This window comes from Myotis nattereri (assembly GCF_964212035.1).
Source record: "Myotis nattereri genome assembly, chromosome: 3".
In the NCBI taxonomy this organism is placed as follows: Eukaryota; Metazoa; Chordata; class Mammalia; order Chiroptera; family Vespertilionidae; genus Myotis; species Myotis nattereri.
In genome coordinates, this window is record NC_138077.1 from 186,830,912 (window position 1) to 186,858,490 (window position 27,579).

Below are 27,579 nucleotides of genomic sequence, written 5' to 3' on the forward strand. Positions count from 1 at the left end.
CAAGTTCTGTAGCCTCTTCATTTTTTTGCATTAAATGAGAACTGAATAAATTCTAACTCTTGAAAAAAAGGGCTGTTAGATATTGTATTATACGGAGCTTTCCTTTCCCCATCCAATATGTATATACTGAACAAATATCATTATGGCCATGTAAGCATAATTAAGATTTTTTTCTCTCACCCTAGTACAGTAGTTCCAAACTTGCAGGGCAGTTTTGCCTCCCAGGAGACATTTGGTAACATAAAGAGACATTTGTAGTTGTCACAACTGGAGATATGCTACTGGGACCTAGTTGGTAGAGGACAAGGATGCTGCGACACATCCCGCACAGTAAAGAATTAGCCAGCCCAAGATGTGAGTAGTGCCAAGGCTGAGAAACCCGTCCTAACATGTCAGCAGTTCCTTTTTTGTCATGTCAGCCCTTGCTCATGCAAGTACATTTTTACATAGTTATTAGTGTAGTGTGCATTATGCCTTAATTTTTTGCTTAATTTTATATTTTAAGCATTGATACATTGTTTTTTTACTTTAAAATTAGTTTTCTCATTTGAGAATTGAAAAGGAAAAGACTGTGTATTACATATAGTCTGTAAGATGTCTATACATTTTTAAAATATATTTGTGTAGAAGGAAGAAAGAAGGATTAGGGTGAATAACCTCACTGGATATTTCCCTTTTTTGTGGCCATGCTATTTACTTTGTTCTCTGTGTCACTCAAAAGACCAAAGCTCATCCTTTGCTCAAAGCCAAGAGATGCGTTGTAGTATGAAGTATGGTCCTGGCTTCTGGAGGGCACCTGCCATAGGAGAAATAAGAACAAGTAGGAATGACTCTTCACCCACTCTCCTTGCTCTCTTCTCACTTAAAATTCTGTCTCGGTTTTCTTTGACAGCGTTAGCACCTTATTCTTTACATCTAGAAGTTTCTGAACGCCCCCAAACACTATAGGATGTGCTTCTTTTCAAAGAGTGGACTTTTAAGATACTTAATGGGCACTTATTCAGTATCTACTTTGTAGAGAATAGTATATTTGCATACTTTGTTACGTGGGCAATTTTAGACACAGTTTAAATGTCAGAGCATTTATAATTCAAAGACCGGATTTGTATTACCTCAAGATCTGATTTTTTAGGATTTTCCATTTACTCAACCATTGGGCTTCAATAAGTCCACTGGAAAAAAATATTAGTTCTGAGATGTCATAGCAGAACAGTCAAAGGTATGCAAATATTCAGAGTCATGGGAATATAAGCAGCATGATGGGGATCCATAAGAATACTGCATGAGGAGCTAATGTCAGCTGTGGCAGAAGATAAGACTGGAGAGACAGGCAGGAGTCAGATTGTGAAGAATCTCTGGTGCCAAGTTAAGGGGTTTGAAAGAGAAATTTAAGCAGCAAGTGACTTGTGTTCAGAAAGATCAGTCTGAGAGCTCCGTGGAGTACAGATTGGATGGGAGCCAGCCTGGCAACAGGGAAATCAGTTAAGGATGCTATTACACTAAACTGGGCAAATAGTGAGAAGAGCCTAAATGAAGACAGCAATTGTAGACATGGAGAGGATGAATTAGAAGATGATAAAAAGAGATAAAATCTACAAATTCAGGGACTGGTTGTACATGAAAGTGATATAAATAAATAAGCAGGAGGGACCAAGAATTTCTGGCTTTGGAAACCATGCTGATGGTGGTTTTATTAACTATGGAAAACAGAAGGAGGAACAGGTGTAAGAGAAAGAATGGATTATTCAAACTGAGTTGTTCTCTAGACAATGGATATGCATTGGTCTTAAATAGTTGACTAATTTTATATTGCTTTCCTAGCCTGCATTCTCCTTCTGAAACTTGTACCTCTCCACGAATCCTTGCTTTATGGCAAGGATTTGTACTACTACTTCCAGCCCATTCCAGCCACAACTGACTGAGGATTATGCAGCTAAACTTTAGAGAGGGGGTCACAAATTCATTGGGTGAGCAACTAATAATTTTCTCTTTTTCATAAAGTGGAACTAAGAAAAAAAGAATGGAAATGACAATCTGAAAAGTCACATAGATTTAACATCTGAATGGCTGTTTTCATTGTTGCAGAGGAGCAAGCAGAGAAAATCCAGCCTTATAGAGAAGCAATTTATAGAGAAGCCTTATAGAGAAGCAATTTAATAAGGCTGATTCCCAGAAAGACCCAGAGATGAAGGACCTCATAGATCAAGATAGACTAGTATTGTCTGTCCAGTTCCACATCCACTTCCAATGTTGCCATACTTAGTTTGCAGCATGTGCCCTTGTATCTTATTCTTTTGGTAGTTGAGATTGGTTGGCTGTGAAGGACAGAAAGATAAAAAATAATGATGACTTTTAAAAGGTAGACATTTATTTCTCTCACATAAAAGTCAAGAAGAGAGCAGTCCAGAACTGGTAGGACAGCATCTTGGAATAGTTCAAGATTCAGATTTCTTTTCTCATGATAGTGTTTCATCCAGGGCATGTGGCTTCCCCTCATGGTGTCCAGGATGGCTGCTCAAGCTTCAGTTATCTTGTCTGCATTCCAGCCAGTAGAAAGGAGGAAGAAGTGAGAAAGAGGGTATCCTTTTCCTTTAAAGACACTTCCTAGAGGTGTCACACAACTGTATTTACATCTCATTGGTCAGAACTTAGTTATAAGGCTGTATCTAACAGGAAGGCAGGCAGCTGTGTGATTGGACAAAAAATTATATGTCTTTGTGGAAAAGGGGATGAATAAATATTGAAGGACAGCTTGCCAGTCTCTGCCACATGTGCTTGTATTTATTCTAACTTAAATGTGTTTCTGTTTCTTGCCACTTTTTCTAGATAGATCTGGAGCTCAGCAGAGATGAATTATGTAATCCTCCTAACAGGCCAATGACTTAATTATTACTATTATATCCATTTTTAAGGGAAATCAAAATGTAAAGAAATTAGATTACTTGTATAAGTCGCACAGCTAGAAAGTGGTAGAGCTAGGGTTTGAGCCAAGGTATGTCAGATTTCCATACCCAAGCGATTAATCATGATAGGGAGAAGATCAGAGAGCCATAGGCAGGGTTTTTAGAAATGGCTGCATTTAAGGAGTCTATGGGAGAAAGGGGGCCCAGGAAGAACACAGACAAAGAAAGCCTGGAGAGATAAGAGTAAAAACAAGAGGAAGTGACATCACAGAACAGGGAAAGGGATTACTTTCAAGACAGGAGTGACAGATATAGAGAGATCAAATATAAAAAGAACAGAAACATGTCCAGTTGGATCTGGCATTTTGAATCATTGTTGACCGATTTTGAGCACAGTAGTAAGAGCAGAAGCCAAAATGCAGTGACTTGAGGAGTGGAGGAAATTAGAAAGGACAATAGCTTGAGGGGAATGTGTTGGGATCAAAGGAGGGTTATTTTTGCATCTTTATTTTTGAGATCAGAGACATCTTGAGCTAATGGCAAGACAGTAGAAAGGGAGATAATGAGCATACAGAAAAGACTCCCTTGAAGCAGCATGGGGTGGGCTCTCGAACACAGGTAAAGTGATTAGCTTAGGTCAGGAGGATGGAAAACTCTTCCGCTGGAAAAGGGAAAGAGGGTAGTTAGTGTCTAAAGATGAAGGTTATGTTGGTGATAGTGGAAGAAGCTGACAGAGTTGATGGTGACCTGAGTTTTACTAGTGCTGTGGGAGATGAGGTCATCTTTTGAAAGAGTGGAGAGGTGAAAGTTCTGAATAGTTGCGACGTAAAATCGTTGCAGAAGCTGGTAAAAAAAATACGTAGATGCAAGTAGAGAAGCTTGACTCAGGCTGCAGACCATGAATTTGGAGTGGCTCCAGTCTGCATGTTTGTTTGTTTTCCTGTTAGCACTCAGCAAACTAAAATAGGTAAAGAATAGTCAAATGGTTGAATTTTTCCAGGGTTGGGATTTTCAAGGAAGATGGGATAAGGAGCAAGATAATTGGAGTCATTGGTGAGAGATTGATTGAAATGAACAATAGTTTGAGGGGGAAAACCAGAGAGTATCTCATGGTCCAGGAACTAGAGGCCTCCCAGGAATTGTATTAATTATAGTTCCATAGAGTAGCCACTTCACATCTATTAATGTGGCTATTATGTATATTTTTATGGCAGTTCCTCAAAAGGTTAAACATAGAATTATATGTCCAGCAGTTCTGCATATCTATTCTTAGGTACCTATCCAAAACAATTGAAAGCAGGGACTTGAACAGGTACTTGTATACCAGTGTTCATAGTAGTATTATGCACAATAGTCGAAAGGTAGAAATAACCCAAATATCTATCAACAGATGAATGGATAAACAAAATATATATGATGAAATATTAATCAGCCTTCGAAAGGAAGGGAATTCTGATAGATGCTATAAAATGGATAAATCGTGAAGACATTTTGCTAAGTGAAATAAGCCAGAAACAAAAGGACAAAATGTATGACTCCACCTATATGGGGTACCTAGATTAGGTATATTTGTAGAGACAGACCGTAGGTTAGAGGTTACCAGGGGCTCGGGGAAGAGAGAATTGGGGACCTATTGTTTAATGGGTACAGAATAAATGTTTGGGATAATAAAAAAGTTTGGAAAATGGATAGTGGCAATGGTTTTACAACATTGTGAATGTACATATCAATAATGCCATTGAATTGTACACTTAAGAATGGTTAATTTATGTGGTCCTAGTAACACAAATACCACTTCATCAATCAGCAGATATTCAACTTTTACACCACCATGTAGTGCAAGCTGTCATGTAGCATGACCACTTTCAACTTAAAAAAAAATTAAAAACGATATTGATGGCAGGCTTAGAGTAAGAAGTTTTAGAAGAGCGCAGAATGACTTAGAAGTCAACAAAAATGATAAGACATATGTGAGCAAAATGATTCATTGATAGTATAGAATTAATGGGCTCTGTAGCTTCCAGAGGAGTCCTTTTATTTCTAAACTAGCGGCCTGGTGCATGAAATTTGTGCGGGGGCGGAGGGGGAAGAGGAGGGTGTCCCTCAGCCCCTCCTGCAACCTCTCTAACCTGGGACCCCACAGGGAACAGGCCTAAACCGGTAGTTGGACATTCCTCTCGCAATCCAGGACTGCTGGCTCCTAACTGCTCACCTGCCTGCCTGCCTGATCGCCCCTAATCACTCTGCATGCTGGCCTGATCACCCCCAACTGCCCTCCCCTCCTGGCCTGATCATCCCTAACCGCCTCTGCCTTGGCCCCGCCACCATGGCTTTGTCCGGAAAGGTCTCCCGGTAGGTCTCCTGGTCTAATTAGCATATTACCCTTTTATTAGTATAGCTATTCACTAGAGGAGCCCTGACTGGTGTGGGTCAGTTAGTTAAAGCATCATCCCATGCACCATAGGGTCACTGGTTTGATTCCCACTCAGGGCACATACCCAGGTTGCGGGTTTGATCCCAGGACAGGATTGATGTTTCTCTCATCAGTGTTTTCTCTCTCTCACCCCCTCTCTCTAGAATCAGTGAAAAACATACCTTCAGGTGAAGATGTTTTTAAAAAAAATTCATTACAAGGAACAAAGGTTTCTTTGGTATTTATAACATTGCAAAGGATCTTTGGGAGATTTTCAGATTATTAAATTGCAAACTTCAGAACTGAGCAGACAGAAATGCTTGTATTTTTAAAGATAGTATCATACATTTGCATTTTATGTCATGTCATTTATTATTTTAGAAGATATGCAGCTGTTGAAAGCTTTGATATTTTGTGTGTTAGCTATTTCATGTAAGTGCACATAACTGGGTAGCATAACAATTAATAGGAAAACATCTTTGTGGAGAATCTAAACAATTCAGCAAAATACAATTCAGTTATTTTGGTAGGGCAAAAGTAGGTTTACAGTTGTGAGTATGTGAAACAGTTTATTCTTGTGTTATTTATTAGTTATTGTATTATTTATTATTATTAACCTACTTTGCCCACCCCAGTATATACATATCCGATTTCTTGCATGCTCAGTTCCATGTAGCATGTGTATGTGTGTGTGTGTGTGTGTGTGTGTGTGTGCATACACATATGCCTCTCTCATCTATCAAGGGAAAAGTTCAATTAGGGATACTTCATCATCTTGAGAAAGAAAGAATTGGACCTCATGCATCTACAGGAGAACTACTCTATTTTATCTAGTACCCATTCCAGCACAGTGAAGACATGCTGAGGACTACTTCCAGAAATCTAGAAGAACTTTCAGTGAGAAACATGGAAAAATTGAAACAAGTAAGAGCTAATAACATAAAAAATTTTAAATACCTATTTTTTTTCTTTGTCCATTAAATTAACACATTAACAACCAACAACTGAATATCACTGTATAGTTTGCAAAGCACTCACCTATACATTTTTTAATGAAATGTATCTACAATCTGTATTGATTTCCAGTAGAGGACATGTACAGGATGACTGGTTGACTATCCAAATAGGCCTGCTCTTGTCTCAATAACTGACCCTCTAGATGACTCTCTTGCTTGTTGGCTTAGAAACCTAAGTGGATCTGCTTCTCAAAGGCACTCCTGTATTAACTAAACTCACATAGAAGTGTTCAGGAAAATGGAAACCAGCTTTTTACACTAAAAAGTATAATTGCCAGAGGAACCAGTCACATATGTCCTGTGGCTTGATGGATTCACTCCCTACAAGCACACTACATAGGACAGGGAGGCAAATTTTAATCATATGTTCACTTGATGAACAAAGGGTTCTAAAATTTTATAGTATATTTACACAACAGGGCTATATACCTGCCCTTATTTCTAGACCTGTCATATCCTAGGACCAGGTTACCTAGCCCTTAGATGAGTCAATAATAATATATTTTGACTCTCATCACTATTTGATGTTTCCTGATCAATCTTTTTTTTTTTAATATATTTTTATTGGTTTCAGAGAGGAAGGGAGAGGGATGAGAAATAGAAACATCCATGATGAGAGAGAATCAGCTGCCTCCTGCACACCCACTTCTGGGTATATGCCATTGACCGGATTCGAAACCAGGACCCTTCAGTCTGCAGGCTCTATCCACTGAGCCAAACCAGCTAAGGCTGATCAACGTACTTTCTGACATATTCTTTCTTTAAATGAGTTAATTCTCTCAGGTTGCTCGGGAATCATCACTCTGCAGTGTCTCCACATCTCAGTTCTGATAGGAAACTTGTTGATTTTTAAATTTAACTCTTAGAGGGCAATGTGATTTCCAAACTCTTAAAGAGGAATGCAGCTCCTTTAGAACAAAAGCAGTAGAGCTTATTAGACCAGGAACTTTAACATGAGGCAGACAGGGATGAAAAATTGCCCTTGCCACTGTCTTGCTGTGTAACCCTGGGCAAGTAACTGACATCTTTGAGCCTGGAAAATGATAATAGTTTGTTCAAAGGGATTTGTGAGGTTTACCCAAGGGAATGTGAATAAACCTTTCACACACCGACTTGTCACCTAACAAGTATTTCATAAATTGTAGCTATTATTAGGAAATAGGTTATTGCTCTTATTGCCATTTTAAAGAGGAAGAAACTTGCCAGGAAGTTGTAAAGCTAGACTGCAATCCTGTTTTCCTTCTATATTACTCAGCTTTTTATTCATATTCTGAAGAGTTGTTCAATAGGCTTCAAAACAATTGAGCAAAATGCAATTCCATTATTTTGGTAGTCTACTTCTAAGCATTTTGGCACCAGGCAAGGGCCCCGTCTCTGGTTCTGGCCCACCTGAGTGTGCAGCCTAGCTCTTCCCCTTGTTCCTTAGCCTCGCTCAGCCTGCTTTATAGTTCCATAGGATTGTGGTAAAAATTAAGTACATGGTGGGGTAAAAGTAGGTTTGCAGTTCATATGAAAAATAATATAATCAATAATAATACAAGAATAAGCTCTGTGTTTCCCATACTCACAACTGTAAACCTCCTTTTGCCCTGTATTTGATGTCCTTAACACCTTTGTGCCTGGAGCACATAGCTCTCAATCTGTTATTATTAGCCATATAAAGTACCTTTTGTGAAGCTGCCATATTAACCAGAAACTATTTTTAAATAATATCCAACCATTTATTTTAATAGAATCTCCTATTAACATTTCAGGCATCTTAATTTTAGTATAGGAGTGTATACATATTTATGTAGATTTTCACTGCATGGTATCATGACCGTGTTTCCTAAACCATAGATAAGAAGGTTTGATTTGAAACCTTATATATTAATGGGAAAAATATTAGAGACAATGACTGTCTCATAAAATTTGTGATTATGTGTCATCATACCTATGGGAAATGGTGTCTGATAACCCACATTTAAGGTGAGCTGAGTTTTCTGTTTATTTCTCAGATGGTAGCCTGGCCAGTGTTGCTTAGTGTTAGATTACCACCCTGTGCACAGAAGGGTCACAAGTTTGATTCCTGGTCAAAGGCAGGTACCTGGGTTTCAGGTTCTATACCCAGCCCCAGTCGGGGCATGTGTGGGAGGCAACCAATCAATGTGTCTCTCTCTCTTTCTCCCCGTCCCTTCCACTCTCTTTAAAAATCAATGGAAAAAATATCCTCAGGTAAGGATTAACAAAAAATATATATATTTCTCAGATTGTAGACACAATAGTATGGTGATCTCTTAATGGCTCTTCGGCTTAATAGACTTTTAATATGAGTTAAAATATGAACCATGGACTAAGAGTAAGAAAGTGAATTATTTTCTTTTTAGGTGGGAAATGATGCAAGCTATGTCTGTAACTTACCAGAGGAAAGAGAAGCATTTTCTCATGGTTATGAAAAGGAAAACAAACATCTTACACATGAGTTTAAAGAGCTCCAATTCAAACAAGGTAATTTCTCTTTTTGTAAAAATGTAATTTTAATTTTTTAATTCTAAAAATTAATGTAACATTAGAAAATTTGGGAAATGTATAAAAGTAGACGGAAGGGGGAAAATACTGTATGTTGTCCACATTCCAAAAGTACTTGTAATGTTTTAGATGTATTTTCTGCCTGCCTTCTTAAAGTATATATTCTGAAATATTCTAAAATGTCTGTGAGAGAGTGCAGAATGGTTATTTGCTTCAACATCTATTATGGTACTTACCACACTGTATGATAATTACCTGTGTCAGCTCCTCTGGGACAGAGATTATGTCCTATTCTTAGTGGTTTCCATGTTCCCCACAGTACCTGCCTTATAAAGTAGCTAGCATAGTAAGGACTCAGAAAATATTTATTATAAGTTCTTTAAAGCTATAAGGGAAAATACAGATAGAACCATGTATATTATTATTCTACTTTGTTTAGCTCCACAAATTAATACCATTGTATGTGGTCAATGATTATATTTACCACACATTTATTATTTTCTTTGTTCAGCATTTTTCCTTGCATCTCAGATATTCCATTTGGGATCATTTTCCTTTTTTCCTCTTTGGAATTTCCTTTTATGAAGTTGATGGACAAGTTTTTCCTTTATCGTGAAGCTCAAGTGCGGGGAAGGTTGAGTCAATCATAGGACATATTTCCACACTCTTGTTTTGTTTGTTTTTCCTTTCTTGTTATCCATTGGATGTATTGCGTTTTCTCCTGCTAGTTTAAAAGTCTGCATTCTATTTGTTCATATAGTGGTTGCATTTTAAGAGTTTTCTTTAATTTCTTCCAACATTATCATCATCATCATCATCATCATCATCATCATCATCTTTATTTTGACTGTTTACAGCACAGGCTTTATTTAGTGGCCAGGAAATGGAGAAGTGGGAGTTTAAACCTTCAAATCTACTTCTCCTCTTCCAACATTTGTAGTTACTTTCTGCAGCAGGAATCTGAGTGGCTGATCTGAGTTTCACAAAAAAGCCCGGCCGATGCTGGCTGCGCTGAGCCTCACTGAAGAGTTTTTCATGTGGCAAGGAAGAGCCCTCTGGGACCCTCCTCCTCCCGCTCCTCATGTACTCCTCCTCCTCCCAGCCCATGGTCACTTCCTCTCCAGCTGCTCCAGCAGTGGGTTGCTTTCTGAATCGGGGGTCTTAACACGGTCCTGACGATGCTGGTGGGGCGATGCCGGCTGAGCATTAGGATGAGCTGCTGCCACTCCTGCTTCAGCTCCTCCATCTGGGGTTTCAGCTCCGCATTCATGAGCTCCAGCCGCTCAGATTCCCGCTGCAGAAACTCCATCCGCTCCTTCTTCTTATTCCAGCATCAGGCTGCCGCCACTTTGTTCTTTTTCCATCCCCCACTCCTCTTCCTGTCTAGCTCACTTTTCACAGGTTAAGGCCTCTTGCCCAGTTTCACCTCCAGGAAATGCAAAGGAGCAATCATGGCCCCAATGTTGTGGATGTCAGCGTATTTCAGCTCCTCTGCAGCAAGGGCCAAGCTGGGGAGTCCGGTTAGGGGTCTGAGCCCAGGCAGAGAGCCCACAGTCGTGGAAGGGTCCCGGATCTGCCCAGGCATCTTAGCAGGAGGAGTGGCAGTCTAGCCCTGCAGAAGCCGCTGGTGGAGGCAGCGACCCCGTGGCCTGGGCCAGGCTGCAGGCGCAGTGCTCTCTCAGGAGCCACATTGGCTCCAGCCCTCCCCTGCAGCATCCACCACCGCCCAGCTCCTCCCGTCACAACTGCCATGTCCCTCCTGCAGGCTATGGCAGCAGCCTGGGTCTACCTTTTTGAAGTGATTGATCCAGAGGCTTTGCCTGCCTGCCTCATTGCCCCTAACCTCTCTGCCTGCCTGCGTCATCACCCCTAAGCACTCTGCCTGCCTGCCTGATCACCCCTAACTGCTCGTCTGCCTGCCTGATCACCCCTAACTGCTCATCTGCCTGCCTGGTCGCCCCTAACCACTCCCCTGCCTGCCTGATCGCCCTTAACTGCTTGCTGGGGGTGGGGCCAGCCCAGGCCAGAGGCCGTGGTGGTTCTGGTCGTTCTGCCCTTTTGGTCACTGTGCTTTTATTATATAGGATTATATATAACAGGATACTGTAAAAATTAAGTCACAAATTTTATTAAAATGTTTCTTACATACCATTATATTGGCTGGGCTGCAAAAATATTCATTGTGGGCTGTGAGTTTGACATGCTTGACCTAGTGAGAGAAAAGAAGAAGAGAGAATTTAGGGTTGGCTTATTCAAGTGTTTAGAGGTTAGAAAGATGAGAAGTCAGCAAAGGAGTCTGAGAAAGAGTGACACTCAAAGGAGGAAAACCAGCAGAGTGTGGTATCTCAGAAGAGAAATGACAAACATGTGTTAAGAAAAGGATGTGTCCCCAACCGGTTTGGCTCAGAGGATAGAGCGTCAGCCTGTGGACTGAAGGGTCCCAGGTTCGATTCCGGTCAAGGGCACATGCCCAGGTTTTGGGCTCAATCCCCAGTAGAGGGCGTGCAGGAGGCAGCCAATCAATGATTCTCTCTCATCATTGATGTTTCTATCTCTTTCTCCCTCTCCCTTCCTCTCTGAAATCAATAAAAATATTTTTTTTAAAGAGAAAAGAATGTGAATGGACCTGGAGAGTATTATGCTGAGTGAAATAAGCCAGTCAGAGAAAGATAAATATCACATGATCTATTATGTGGAATTTAATGAACCAAATAAACTGATGATCAAAAATAGACCCAGAGACATAGAAGGATGAACAGACTGTTGAACCTCAGAGGGAAGGCAGGGGAGGGTGAGTGGGAAGAGATCAACCAATGAACTTGTATGCATATATGCATAACCCGTGGACACAGACAGTGGGGTGGTGAGGGATGGTGGGCTGGAAGAGGTTAATGGGGAAGAAAAGGGAGATCTAGCTAATACTTTCAACAATAAAGATTTTTTTAAAATAAAAATAAAAACGGAAAAGGATGTGAACAACTGGGTCAAATGCCACTGATATCAGTGGTCGTCAAACTCATTAGTCAACAGAGCCAACTATCAACAGTACAACGACTGAAATTTCTTTAGAGAGCCAAATTTTTTAAACTTAAACTATATAGGTAGGTACATTGTTATTAACTTAATTAGGGCACTCCTGAGGCTTAGGAAGAGCCACACTCAAAGGGCCAAAGAGCCACATGTGGCTCGCGAGCCGCAGTTTGCCGACTGCAGGGCTAGGTGGAATGAGGGCACATAAGGGACCATTGGAGTTGGTCGCATAGAGGCCATCAGTGACTTTGATGAGAGCTGTTTCTGTGGAATGGTGGATATGAAAGCCTGATCGGAGTGGTAGGAGAGAAGGAGGTAACACGGGTGTGATTGATTTTTTTTTCTTGAAGTTGTGCTGTAAAGGAGGATGAAGAAATAGTACAGAAGCTAGAGGGGGCCATGAGGGTGAAGGAAGGTGCTTTTCTTTCCAATTATACTGATTGTTGTTTTTAATGGGAGCTATAGCATGTCTCTGAGATCATTATAATGCTTAGATGGAAAGAAAGCTTGATGAGTCAATTGCAAGATTAGTATTTTTGAGATAAGTGGGAGTGGGATCCACTGTGCAAGGGAAAGGACTGGCCTCAGGAGCCAGGATAGGTCCCTTCCACCTCACGAGAGGGGAGGGTGTGGGAGTTGGCAGATTTGGTCAGAGGGACTTGTGGGTGTTCTCTTCGGAGTGCCTCTCTTCTCAGTGAAATAAGAGGCAGGGCATTTGGGATGGGGCAGGAGACTTGGGGAGAGAAAGGAATGAAATAATGGCCTAGGTCTCTAGAGAATGAGAGAGAGAGAGAGAGAGAGAGAGAGAGAGAGAGAGAGAGAGAGAGAGAGAGACACTAGGGAAATGCAGGATTGCTAGTCAGCAGTATGAGCTCAGTTGAGGTCAATAGATATGAATTCAAAGTAAAATCAATGAGCACTGGCTGTACAGTTTTGTCCAGCCACATTCTGCTTCTGCAGGAAGGTGCAAAAGAGGTGGGAAGTTGTATTTAAACAGATTGGAGTTTTACCAATCAAGTCTAATGGAAGCAAACGGGGTAAGAGAGTGGTGAATGTTTTCAAGGAAGTGATTATAATGATGGATAATAAGAACCTGAGCTGGGAAAGAAACTGAATGAGAACAGGAGCAGGGCAAGGAACATTGAAAAGCATTTAAAGTCAATGGATTATAGTTCCCAGTATGGTTGAAAACTTGTTGAAATCATGCTACTAGAAGGAATAATTAGAGAATAGGATGCTTGCATTTAAGACTAGGGAGAGGCTATAGTTATTGCTAAACACAAGGTCTGCAGGGGTCCTCAAACTTTTTAAACGGGGGGCCAGTTCACTGTCCCTCAGACCGTTGGAGGGCCGGACTATAGTTTAAAAAAAAACTATGAACAAATTCCTATGCACACTGCACATATCTTATTTTGAAGTAAAAAACAAAACCGGAACAAATACAATATTTGTATTTGCATGTGGCCCACGGGCCATAGTTTGAGGACCCCTGGTCTAGAGAGTTACTACGGAGTAGATAGCTGAGATAGGATAGAGTTCTAGATCTTTAGAAGTTAGCTGGTGAGCCTGGCCTGTGTCGCTCAGTGGTTGAGCCGTTGATCTATAAATTAGGAGGTGATGGTTCAATTCTAGGTCAGGGCACATAACCGGGTTGTGGACTCGATCCCCAGTGTGGGCATGCAGGAGGCAGCTGATCAATGATTCTCTCTCATCAGTGATGTTTCCATCTCCCTCTCCCTCTCCTTTCCACTCTGAAATCAATAAAAATATATTTTTTAAAAAACTGGTGAAAGGACTGAAAAGGCAGGACACTAGAATGATCATCTACCTGAATATTGAAGTTACCAAGAATTTTGACAAGATTCGTTGAGTCACCTTGGAAAGTTATTTAGTTTTTTTGGTGCCTGAGTTCTCCTCTCATTAAACAATGATCATGGTTCCTACATCATTGGGTTGTAGTAAGTATTAAATGAGATAAATTTATCTCAAACATTAGTACAACACCTGTCACATCATAAGCACTCAATAAACAAATTTTAAAGTTACTCTAGAAAAAATTTTGAAGTTATGCTAGTAAGAATACTTACTGCTTTTGAGAACTTTTCTCACTACTTTTTTGTTATAATTTTGAAAGTTTGCAAACACCCCGGAGAGATGGAGAGAAGCGTAATAGTATCAGTGTTGCTTACTTTTTAAATTAATGTGTTATCTAATTAAGAACTCATTTAGCATCTTATAGAGTAGTTATTTACCTGCATTTCTTTTAACAGTTTGTTTCTGTTATTTCTTCCTAATAGAAGCACAAAGAAAGGAGGTTGGAGAAATGTTGTATCAAGAAGACTCTGAAATAGCTCTGAGCAGCCCCAGTGAACAGATCGCATACTTACTGGTGGACAGAAGTAAAATCCTGAGTAAATTGGAACGTGGGGACTCAAAGCCAGAGTCACAAAGATGTATGAGCAGTAACCTACTGAAAGAATTTGCCCAGGTATTCCAAAATTAACTAGATAACCGAATAAGGGGCAATACTGAATAGTACCACCCAATGGCAAGTTAACTCTACCTTGGAAGTATTTTGTTTGAATATATTTAAATGTATGTAATGATGCTGCAAAAATGATCAGATTGTGCATTAAAGTATATTAAACATATCACAAAAATTTAGGAAGAAGGAAAATCAATTACCCATTTAACACATAGTTGATTTGTTTTGAATATATCAAAATGTAATCAATGTGTACTATATCCTTTGAAAAATCACATTAGAGACAATGCATACTTCTTTCCAAATATGAATGGAGCTCCTCTTTTGAGGAGTCCTTTAGAATGTAAAGCACATCATTTTAAATATAAGTTCTCATGGAATTAAATTTTTTGATCTGGGGAAATGTTATTAAGAGCTAAATCCAGCCTGATGGGTGTGGCTCAGTTCTTGAGCATCGATCTATCAACCGGGAGGTCAGGGTTCCATTTCTGATCAGGGCACATGTCCAGGTTGTGGGCTCGATCCCAAGTGGAGGGGCATGCAGGAGGCAGCCAATGAATGATTCTCTCTCATCATTGATGTTTCTATTTCTCTCTCCTTCTCCCTTCCTCTCTGAAATTAATTTAAAAAGCTAAATCCAGTGAATAAAGTACATACATGGGAATTTAAAGAAAAATATATATGGATAAAAGTGTATGTCATAGTATCATTTTCAATAGCAAAAATTGGAAATTACCAAAATGTTTCAATGATGAATTATGTTATGCCCACTCTGGGACATTACACAGGCTTTTTAAAATTATCATTACAAAATCTGTTCAACAATGTGGGAAATGTTTCTCATAATGTCAATGAAAAAATCACGCCCTAGCCAGCTTGGCTCAATGGATAGAGCATCAGCCCATGGACTGAAGGGTCCTGGGTTTGATTCTGGTCAAAGGGCATTTATCTGGGTTTCAGTCTCAAGGGGACATCTGTCATACTCTCAAAAATAAAGATTTTTTTAAATGAATATGAAGAAAAAACACTTCAATGAAGTATACCAATATGTTATAGCTGATAATTTTTTCTTGTCTTTTAGAAAAATTCATATAGTGATTATATTTATTTTAAATTAATGCATATTTTGGGGATTAAAAGCAAAATATAATTGAGATTGAATTTGTTCCTTAGCTTTTATAATGCTTTGAAAATAATTGCAGAAAATGAGCTGTAAACATGATTTGAGCTTTGTTCAGTGTGTTCATACCTTGAAATTCAGTGAAATGCTTCCTGTGAAAACATTTTACAAACTGTATTTAATGTTCATATAAGTGAGAAGAATGGTTTCTTTCTTGCCAGATGATACTCATTTTAATGATTAAATATCAAGTGTGTGTGTGTGTGTGTGTGTGTGTATTAATCCTCACCCAAGGACATGTTTTCATAGATTTTAGAGAGAAAGAAAGGGGGAAAGAGACATCAATTTGAGAGAGAAACAGGCATCTGTTGCCTCCATATACACCCCGGCTGGGGACCCAACCTGCAACCTGGATATTGCCCTGACCGGGAATTGAATCTACAACCTTTTGGTGTATGGGACAATGCTCCAACCAACTGAGTCACCTGGCCAGGCCTAAATAGCTATCTTTAAAATAATCATATAACCAAAATTTTTTAGAAATGTTAGATTGAGCCATATGAAATTGCATGTTTATAGGTCAAAAATAACCAAATATCACCAACTGTATATAGTTCAACCTAGTAAAATGATGCACATACATGAAATATTCTGTTTGCTACTTTTATTTCTTGGTTTTTGAACACCTGGGAAATAGTACAGTGTCATAAGAGTACATTTACTTTTTGTTTTATTACTAACAATACTTTTATTTCAGTCCCATAATGAAGACATAGAAAAAGATAAAACATCACAAAACTGCATAGAGAGAAATGTGGAACAAATAGCAAAGAGGTTAAGGATGGTCCATGAAGAGATCCGAAGGCTCACTGATGAACTGCAAGGGAATGGGAAAGAACAGAGTAAACTAGGTAAGCTGTGGTTACAGAAGAACATTTCTGGCTGTGTTTTAAGTGTAATGATCTTTTCTCAGGGTAGAACATGAGCGCCTTCAGAAAATAATTTTTTCAGAAAAACACGTAAACCTCTGATAAAAAGCCTCATTTTCTTCAGTGTCCAGAAATTGTTATTAAAGCATAAGCATAACATCCCTACCAAGAAGTGTACACTCTTTTTTTTTTTTTTAATGTCTAGAAGAGAGTTTGAAATTTTTTAAAATATTTTTTATTGATTTTAGAGAGGAAGGGAGAGGGAGAGAGAGAGAGAAACATCAATGATGAGAGAGAATCATTGACCAGTTGCCTCCTAAATGCCCCCTACTGGGGATCAAGCCCGCAACCCAGGCATGTGCCCCCAACTGGAATCGAACCTGGGACCCTTCAGTCTGCAGGCCAACGCTCTATCCACTGGGCCAAACCAGCCAAGGCAGACCACCCAGCAAGAAATCCTCAGCACCCCAGAGGGGCCTAGGTTTCTTCCCCCTGTGTCTGCACCCTCGCTCCTCCCCAAAGTAACTACTGTCGTGACTTGCAACACGATTTCTGAGTTTTGACTAAGGCCGCACACATTCTTTAGTTGTTTCTCTTGTTCAGTCGTATGTTTGTGAGATTCAGCCATGTTGTTGCCTATAGCAGTTTGTTCACTCGTGCTGTTTGTAGAGTATTTCATTGAATAAGCATACTCAATGTTTATTGAAGTTAAAATAATTGATTTTATTTATCCTGTATACTGTTGAATACTTCTGTCGTTTCCAGTTGTGGTCTATGATGAACAGTGCTGCTCTGGATATTCTGGTACTTACCTATACATTTTAACTGTGGTATACCCAAGAGTAGAATTATTGCATCAACAGGTTATAAGTACATTCTACTTGGGCAGAACATATATAAAATAATAATGATTCTGTCAAATTGACTGTGGGATTAAAACCAAGAATGCATCTTAAACAGTGAATATTGTATTATTTTCCATATGAAAAGCTGTGAACCTACTTTTGCCCCATCCTGTATTTTGTTTTTTGGGGTTTTTTTTCTCTTTTAGATTCTGCACTTGAAAAGGCTCAACTAGAAATTGATGAGCTGAAAGAAAATCTGACAAAGCTGAAAGAAAATGGTGAGTCATTTTAGCAGATATAATATTTAATAATACGTTACATAATATAACAATGTTTGTTTTTTTTAAAATATATTTTATTGATTTTTTACAGAGAGGAAGGGAGAGGGATAGAGAGTTAGAAACATCGATGAGAGAGAAACATCGATCAGCTGCCTCCTGCACATCTCCTACTGGGGATGTGCCCACAACCCAGGTACATGCCCTTGACTGGAATCGAACCTGGGACCCTTCAGTCCACAGGCCGACGCTCTATCCACTGAGCCAAACCGGTTTCGGCATAATGTTTTAAGATAATGTTAATAATAATAATAATAGCAATAGTAGTGCTATTATTACTATTTTAACTACTATTGCTATTACTACTATTTGTTGCTTAGTAGTCACAGGTACTCTGCCAGGCACTTTATCTGCATTACCTCTAATCCTCACAACAGTTTCAAGTAGTGAGAATTATTATTACAATTTCATAGATAAAGAAGCTGAGTCATGGTGAGATTAAGTGAATTAGCCAATAGATACATTAATTATTTTAGCTGGTTTTTGAACCCAGATATGTCTTGACTCCAAAACCTGTGGCAAACACAAATAATACATATTTTCCTGGGACAACTGGGATCAAGACACCTTCTAATGCACTTAATAGCACCTCACACACACTTGTTCATGGAGAAGCCAACAGACTTGGCATAGTGGTGAATTAGTTAATCTGACCCTCACTTGACTGTGTAAAAATGCTACCAGCTATAAATAATATAATGAAATTTGAGTGTTGTAATGGAAGCAACTAGAAAAATAATTTAAAATGTGTTTATTGGTCCCTGGCCAGTGTTTCTTAGTGGTCAAAGTGTTAGCCTGTGCACCAAAGGGTAGAGGGTTGGATTTCCTCCAGGAGCAACTAATCAATGTACCTCTCTCACCTCTGTCTATCTGTCTGTGTGTCTCTCTCTCTTCCTCCCACTCCCCTCTTTCCACTTTCTCTAAAAACCAATGGAAAAAATATCCTCAGGTGAGGATTAACAACAACAAAAATTGCATAGGCCAAAGGTAGAACAAATCTTGTTTGCATACTCTATCTATCTATCTATCTATCTATCTATCTATCTATCTATCATCTATCTATCTATCTACAGATTGTGAATATATATTATATATAAAGGGATTGTGAATGATTTGTTTTCTTTTTGGTATGTTTTCAGTATTTTTCAAATTTTGAAAATTTATATGCTAAAGAGGAAAAAGGAATGTAGCAAGGGAGAAAAAATGAAGAAAGAAAAAATTAATGCAAATTAAATACAAAACATGCAATGAAAAAGGAAAACAACGACTTTATTTATTTATTTATTTATTTATTTTTAATATATTTTATTGATTTTTTACAGAGAGGAAGGGAGAGAGATAGAGAGTTAGAAACATCGATGGGAGAGAAACATCGATCAGCTGCCTCCTGCACACTCCCCACTGGGGATGTGCCCGCAACCCAGGTACATGCCCTTGACCGGAATCGAACCCGGGACCTTTCAGTCCGCAGGCCGACGCTCTATCCACTGAGCCAAACCGGTTTCGGCGAAAACAACGACTTTAAAGCAGCAAAAGAAAAATAAGAGAAACAAGTGAAAAATGGCTAAAAATAAACAGCTACAAATTCAGGAAAATTACAGTCAGCAAGTTTGTATTCATGAAACTTTGATGAGTGCCAGAAAGAGCAGGTCTTAAGATGAGGTGCTAAGCTGAGAATAGACTACCACTTTAATGGCAATGGAGCTACAGGCAGAAAAAATGGCTTCGATGAATTAACTTGCTTTAACATGGAAAATCTGTTCATTCACTGTCCCTAGCTCACTACTTCAGTCATCCAGGGGGCACTTGCTGTTAATGAGTAGAAGTATCTAGAAGTCTGTTAGGTATGTAAGAGAGACAGGACTACAAGGACTACAAGGAAGCAAGGAAGATCATTTTCTGTCCTTTAACCTTTACAAGGTAGGCTCAACTCTTTTAAAATTCCAGGTCCTAGAAAAACCTCTAATGGTGGAAATCCTGTACTCAAAAGTCCAATTCATTAGTCTTGGGGTGAGAAATAAAAAGCATTCTGTTCTGTCTCATTAGGTTGGTGGAATATTCTAGAGCTGGACGTTAGAGCCTAGCAGCTCTTGTGCAGAGGATCACAGGCAGAGACATGACAAGAAGGTTAGGAAATAGCACTTCCTCAGCTTTTAGAGTCCATACCCTCACATTAAAACTTCGCTCCAGTTGAGTAGAGTGCATTCTTCTCTCTGTTTTAGATTCAGTTGACCTAAAGAAAGCAAAGGAACACAATCAGAGACTGAATGAGGAGATTCTGGCTTTACGAACTCGGGTTCGATCACTTGACTCAGAAAAAAAAGTGCTTGGAGAAGTGGTAAACTGTTTAGTTTGTTATTAGAATTTATTTAAATGTGAATAGAATAACAATCAGCAGTAGAGCAATATAGATACACATCACCTATTGGGCATTATTGTGGACTGATACTGGCGGTTCTAGCATCCCTGGAAAAAGCCATATTTTGACTTGGATGCATTCTATCAGTGTTTGCATTTTTACACATCTTAACTACCTATGCCAAACAGTATTCTTATTACTATTGTGTCAGTTTAGGATCTCTTCTTTTTCATAGGGATTTGGATAATAGTTTATACTTAACACATTTACCAAATAGAAATTATTATTCTATTATACTGGATATGTTTGAGATTATTAATACTGCATCCTTCGTTGTATTACATTTTTCAATTATTTCTCCTTAGCAATTCATTGATTTTTAATACATACTTCCAAGTTCTGGATATATTATATATCCCTCCAATTTTATATTCATTTTACAATCATATCTCTAGTGTCTGGAGATGGATGGTGGTGATGATTGCACAATAATGTGAATGTACTTAATGCTACTGAACTGTACACTTAAAATGGTTAACATGATAAATTTTGTATTATGTATACTTTATCATAATGTAAAACTGTAATAAGAAAAAATGAATAAAACTGTTCAAGTTGTCTGTAAATTTATATATCTAATACTGGTATATATCTTATACAAATATATACATTATATATTTGATATATATGTATACATATATACATGGGAGATCAATTTCAGGAAGGGTATATTGTAAACAGTGTTACTTCTGGAAAGGGGAAATATTATTGGGGTAAGGTTATGTGATGGAAAATCTCACTTTTTATTCTATATACTTATGTGTTGTATGAATTTTTACATGAAGAATGCATTCATATGTTATTTGTATATTTTAAAAACAAAGCAACTTCCCCACCCTTCCAACTTTTGTATTTAAAATACTTTTGTGTTTAAGGTTGAAAGGCTTAAAGGAGAGATTCGTGAATCTCAAGAGAATAAGCAACTTGGAAACCACTCCCCTTGGAAAACTGTGGGTGCTGAACAGAAAGTACAGGTATTTTCAAGTTCTCTTCTTTCCAATTTCTAATTTTTAAGGAGTCACATTTTTATAGAGTATACAGAATAATTGGTGCTGTTCATTTGCTACTCTCTTCTTTTTATTTATTTATTTATTAGGGTTTTTGGAGCATACACAATTTTTAAAAATATGTTCGTATTGATTTTTCAGAGAGAAGAAGGGAGAGGGAGAGACAGAAATATCAATGATGAGAATTACTGATCGGCTGCCTCCTGTATACCCCCCTACCCCCCCTGGGGATCAAGCCCACAACCCAGGCATGTGCCATGACCGGGAATTGAACTGTGACCTCCTGATTCATGGGTTGACACTTAACCACTGAGCCACATCAGCCAGGCTGCTACTCTTTTCTTATTGCTTGTCTTTTTCTATTGCTCAGCCAATTAGATTTTAGGAAGAAATTGAAGTACAGAGTCTGTGTTTCTGTTCACTTCTTTTCCACGGGGAACAACCACTATGAAGAATATAATGGGTTGTTTCTTTAAAGAAAAGAAGGATTTTACAAAGATGCAAGCATAGGGGGAATCTTTAATCATCAAAATGCAGTTGGTTTGTAGAATCAACCAGTGGTGGGAGAGTGGCTAATTGGAACCACACTAAGTGTAATAAAATATCGTAGAGAACTAGTAATCCATTAGGCTCCAGTGCATACAGTGTCTCGTCTTTCCAGCATGATCAGCCTCTGAAGTGGTGGGCGTAGTGGTCATTGATCAAACTGAAGCAAGAGCTGATGTGTTTTAGACAGGCCTATTTCAAACATTCAGGTCAAGGATCTATAGACTGCTTTTTTGTGGCAGCCCTTACTCTTAAATACTTAAGTTGAGTGATATCCCTTGTTACTGAGGGATCTCGTTCACTGAGCTTGTTTTTATTGTAACTCCCTGGGCCCCATATTCCCGACTTTTTAGGTATCGAGGAAACTGTAGCCACAGGACCTCTTGATTTCAGCCAAAAAACTAGTATCCTTCCTGCCTTCCAAAACCCCCTTGCAAGTAAATAATTCATTTGTAGAAAGGGAGGGAAGGAAAGAAGGAGAAAAGAAGTTATTTCCAGGTAGGACTTAAAGAACTTTTACCAAAATTCTTCCCCAAAGACCCCACTGTTGCTCTAATTTAAAGCAAGTTGATTAATTAGTGACCATTTTTATTTACCCTTCTAGTAGTATTTATTTATTTACCTATAAGCAATTGGAATGTTTATTCACATTTTCTCCTTTCTTCGTCTCTTTCTTTCTTTTTTTTTTTTTTTTTACTAAAATGATCCTGGACAGTCTTTCATAGCATACAAAGAGATCTTCCTCACTCGGTAGAGCAGACTAGCATTCTATTGTGTGGGTGTACTATAATTTATTCAGCCAGTCTCCCTTTGATGGACACGTGGGTAGTTTCTTGTACTTTGCATATATATGCAAGTGTTTCTGTAGCATAGAGTCATAGAAATGGGATTGTGGGGTTTGGGATAGTGCGTTTGTAATTATAGTAGATATTGCCAGATACTATTCAGTGGAAATTATACCATTTTCCTCTCCCATCAGCAATGTATGAGCAAGCCAGTGTCCTAAAAAATTCACCAGCTGATACATGTCAAACTTTTATATTATTACCAAATGATAGATGAGTGTCTCAGTATAATTTTAATTTATCTATTTATAGTGAGATTGAGCATTTTTCATATTGAAAAGTTATCTGTATTTCTTCTTTAAATTAACTTTATTGAAATACTTACTATAATATAAACATACATATTTTAAGAGTTGAATTCAATGAGCTTTGACGAAAGCATATATCTGTATAATCACAACCACTGCAATCAAGGAAGAAAGCATTCATCAGACTAAAACGTTCCCACTCCCTTTGCTGTCAGTCTCCCCAACTTCACCTTTCTAGAATTTCAGATACGTAGAATCATCTAGTATATACTCTTTTATATTGGGTTCTTTCACACATAATGCTTTTGAGATTTATCCATATTGTTGCCTCTATCAGTAGTTCATTTTTTATAATGCTGAGTGATATTCCTATATATGGATATACCACAAATTGTTTGTTTACTCATTGGTTGAGAGACAATTAGGTTGTTACCAGGTTTCGATTGCTGTGAATAAAGCTGCTATTAGTATTCACATACCAGTTTTTTTCCACCTCTTGGATAAATACCTAGCTGTGAAATTAGCTGAGTATAGAGTAATTATGAGTTTAATTTTATAAGAAATCGCCAGACTTGTTTTCAAATTAGTTGTACTGTTTTACATTACTACCAACAATGGTATGGAACTTTTAGTTGCTCCTTATCTCCGCCAATATTGTTATTGTCAGTCTTTTAAATTCTAGCAGACATATGGTGGTATCTCGTTCTTTTAATTTGACTTTTGAGAGTGTCTGATGACAATGAGTATATTTTGATGTGCCCAATTGGCCATTTGTGTACATTCATTTGTGAGGCATCTCTTCAAATGTTTTGCTCTTTTTTTTCTTTTTTTTTTTAATCCTCACACATACTTAGAGAGAGGAGGAAGAGAGAGAGAGAGGCAAAGAGACAGAGAGAGAAAAACATCAATGTGAGAGAGAAACATCACTTGCTTTCCCTGTGTTCCCCAACTGGCAATCAAACCCAAAACCCAGGTATGTGCCCTGACCAGGAATCAAACTAGCAAACTAGCAACCGTTCAGTGTATGGGTTGATGCTCAACCAACTGAACCACTCTGGCTGGGCTGTTTAGTTCATTTTTCATTGAGTTATATGTATTCTTTATTTTGAGTTGTAGGAATTCCTTATATGTTTTGGATACCAGTCCTTCATTAGATATATGTATTTCAAGTATTTTCTCTTAGTCTATGACTTGTCTTTTCATTTTCTTAACAGTGTTTTATAAAGAGTAGTTGTTTTGAAAATTTGTTGGGAGACCAATTCATCAGTGTGTTTTTTAAAATAATTTTATGATAGTACACAAAAAGCCTAACTAAGAAATCTTTGTCTACAGCACGGGCACAAAATATTTTTCCTATCTTCTAAAGATTTTATAGTTATAGCTTCTACATTTAGGTTTATGTTCCATCAGATCATAATTCTTGTATTCTTGTATATAGTGTGAGGTAAGGGTTGGGGTTCACTTATTTCCAAATACGTACCTGGTTATTCCAGAATCATTCATTAAAAAGACAGTTAGGCCCTGGCCGGTTTTGCTTAGTGGATAGAGCATCAGCCTGGGGACTGAAGGGTCCCGGGTTCAATTCTGGTCAAGAGCACATGCCTGGGTTGAGGCTTAATCCCCAGTAGGGGGCGTGCAGGAGGCAGCTGATCAATGATTCTCTCTCATCATTGATGTTTTTATCTCTTTCTCCCTCCCCCTTCCTCTCTGAAATCAATAAAAATATGTATATTTTTAAAAAGACAGTTCCTTATTTAATTACTTTGGCACCTTTATTAAAAATCAATTATGGAAGTCTATTTCTGGAGTTGATTCTGTTCCGTTTTTCTCTGTGTTTGTTTTTAGGATAATACTACGCTCTTACTTTATTTTAAGTCTTGGAATCAGAAAGAAAACATCTCCCACTTTGTTTTCTTTTTCAAAGTTGTCTTGGCTATTCTAGGTCTTTGGCATTTCCATATACATTTTAGAATCTGCTTCTCAACTTTGACAAAAATGCCTGCTAGAATTTTTATTGGGATTTCATTGAATTTTTTTTATCAATTTAAGGAAAATTTACATTTTAACAATATTGAATTCTCTAATGAGTAAACATGGCCTGTCTTTCCATTTATTTGGATCTTCTTTACTTTATACCAGCAATGTTTTACCGTTTTCAGCACATAGATCTCTTACATATTTAATTAAATTTATTTTTTAAAATAGGAATATAATTGGCACACTGTAAAATTCACCCTTTTAAGATATACAGTTAAGCCCAGCCAATGTGGCTCAGTGTTTGGGAATCAACCTGTGAACCAGGAGGTCACAGTTCGATTCCCGTTCAGGGCACATGCCCAGGTTGTGGGCTCGATCCCCAATGTGGGGCATGAAGGAGGCAGCCAATCAATGATTCTCATCATTGATGATTCTCTCTTTCCCTCTCCCTTCCTCTCTGAAATCAATAAAAATACCTTTAAATAGATAAAATATACAGTTCAGTGATTTTTAGTATAAAAATTGCACAAGGTTGTACAATTCTAGAATATTTGTCTAATTCTAGAATATTTTCATCACCCTAAAAAGAAACCCCATACTTATTATACTTATTAGTAGCCATATCTCATACCCCCATGCCCGCAGCCCCTTGGCAACACTAATCTACTTTGTGTCTCAGTGAATTTGCCTATCCTGTACATTTCATATAAATGGAATCATACAATATGTGCATTTTGCATCTGGCTTCTTTCAGTTAGCATAGTGTTTTCAAAATAAAACATATTGTAGCATGAATCAGTACTTTATCCCTTTCTGTGGCAGAATAATATTCTGTTATGTGAATATATACATTTTGTCTTTGTACTCATCAGTTGATAGACATTTGGTAGTTTCTATTTTGTGGCTGTTATGAATAATGCTGCTATGAGCATTCATATACAAACTTTTGTGTGAAAATGTTTTCATTTCTCTTGGGTATGTATCTAGGAATGGAATGTTTGGGTCATATGTTAACTCTGTGTTTAACCTCTTGAAGAACTGCCAGGCTATTTTCCATAAGGAGCTGTACCATTTATTACCAGTGTATGAGAGTTTCAATTTCTCCACATCTTCACCAACATTTGATATATTCTATCTTTCTTATAGCCATTCTATTGGGTGTGAGGTACTATCTCGATGTAGTTTTGATTTGTATTTCCTGAATGACATGATATTAAGCATCTTTTCATGTGTTTATTGACCATTTATATATCTTCTTTGGAAAATGTCTTTCAAATCCTTGCCAATATTTATTGGAGTTTGTCTTTTTATTGTTAAGTTGCAAGAGCTCTTTATATATTCTGTTTATTAGTCTCTGTTATAAACTAAATTGTGGTTCACCCCCCCAAATATGTTAAAGTCCTAACCCCAGTACCTTTGAATGTGACCTAATTTGAAAATAGGGTCTTTGCAAATGCTATCAAGTTAGGATGAGGTCATTTTCTCTGATTACTTTAGTTTTGGTTTCCTACAAAAGGAAGTAAAAGAATGGAAACTAATGTTATAGTATCTTTACTGCTGGGGATTTGCCATAACTCATTGAATGTTAACAGAAATGCTGAGAGGTAGGTATGGTTCACCCTGCTTTACAGATGAGAAAGCTAAGATCACAAATTCATAAAAGTGGAAGTCAAGATTTCAAATCTAAATGATTACAAAACCCATGTTTTTGCCACCTTGATTTTCAGGGAATCCTTGCTGTTCCATAGATGCAAATCTCTAGGTCTGCTACCTCACTGAGAACCAGAGAAGCCTCCACTTCCGGACACTCTGCAGGCAGCTTCTTCATAAGAATTATTTTTTAAAAAATATATTTTATTGATTTTTCACAGAGAGGAAGGGAGAGAGATAGAGAGTTAGAAACATCGATGAGAGAGAAACATCGATCAGCTGCCTCCTGCACATCTCCCACTGGGGATGTGCCAGCAACCCAGGTACATGCCCTCGGCCGGAATCGAACCAGGGACCCTTCAGTCCGCAGGCCGACGCTCTATCCACTGAGCCAAACCGGTTTCGGCTCATAAGAATTATTTTGAAAACATGGGCGGGGGACAGTCCCGTGACTTAAAAATGACAATTATGCCCTAACCAGTTTGGCTCAGTGGGTAGAGCATCGGCGTGTGGACTGAAAGGTCCCAGGTTCGATTCCGGTCAAGAGCATGTACCTTGGTTGCGGGCACATCCCCAGTGGGGAGTGTGCAGGAGGCAGCTGATCGATGTTTCTCTCTAATCGATGTTTCTAATTCTCTATCCCTCTCCCTTCCTCTCTGTAAAAAATCAATAAAATGTATCTAAAAAAAATTATTAAAAATGACAATTAAGAAAGGTACTCCCTTAAATCAAGCAGGCTCCTCAAGATATTACTGTGTTTCTTACCCATTTCTATAGATAGACAGATTTAACAGTAAGTAGACCATCTCACTGCTGCTAGTATGCCTGTCCTCAGAAAAAAATGCTTAAAATATAAGAAATGTTAGATACCTGGCAGGAATAATAATAGCCACAATATTTTGGTCATCTGTCATACGCCACTATCTGTTCTAGGTGTTTTATAAACACAATCTCATGTAATCTCTGTAACAGCCCTTTTTAAGGTAAGTAGAGTATTCCTAGTTCATATTTGAGAGAATTTATAGGAACTTGACCAAAGTAAAGAGGCAGAGCCAGGAATTGATCAGGTTTGTCTGGCCCTGGAGCTCACTTACTATAACATAGCAACTGTTGTGAAGATTTACATTAGGGATTTATTATAACTCGTGGGGCAATGGCATATGCTGCACAGAGCACATAAACCATCTCTACCTGGAAGTGATGACTACATAGTTTTTTATTCTCTACAGTGCCTGCATTCGCCATCTCATTTGTGGCTGTGTCTGTGATAGGGTACAGCATAATGCAAGCAACTAGGGTG

At 38.3% G+C, this 27,579-nt stretch overlaps 1 protein-coding gene and 1 pseudogene across 2 annotated transcripts in view; one reads left to right on the forward strand and one right to left on the reverse strand.

Annotated features, from left to right (window-relative positions):
• The window catches only part of CCDC30 (coiled-coil domain containing 30), an 80,764-nt gene that overhangs the window by 1,576 nt on the left and 51,609 nt on the right, over window positions 1–27,579 (forward strand). Inside the window, exons 2-8 of the mRNA XM_081085791.1 lie at window positions 6,151–6,240; window positions 8,699–8,819; window positions 14,168–14,358; window positions 16,233–16,386; window positions 17,456–17,527; window positions 19,810–19,925; window positions 20,882–20,980. Of these exons, the coding sequence (XP_080941917.1) occupies window positions 6,175–6,240; window positions 8,699–8,819; window positions 14,168–14,358; window positions 16,233–16,386; window positions 17,456–17,527; window positions 19,810–19,925; window positions 20,882–20,980 (819 nt within the window). The 5' untranslated portion in view covers window positions 6,151–6,174. The remainder of the gene's footprint in view (window positions 1–6,150; window positions 6,241–8,698; window positions 8,820–14,167; window positions 14,359–16,232; window positions 16,387–17,455; window positions 17,528–19,809; window positions 19,926–20,881; window positions 20,981–27,579) is intronic.
• LOC308516833 (jun dimerization protein 2-like) lies at window positions 9,950–10,425 on the reverse strand (annotated as a pseudogene). Its single transcript has one exon. The product of its transcript is annotated as a jun dimerization protein 2-like (transcript).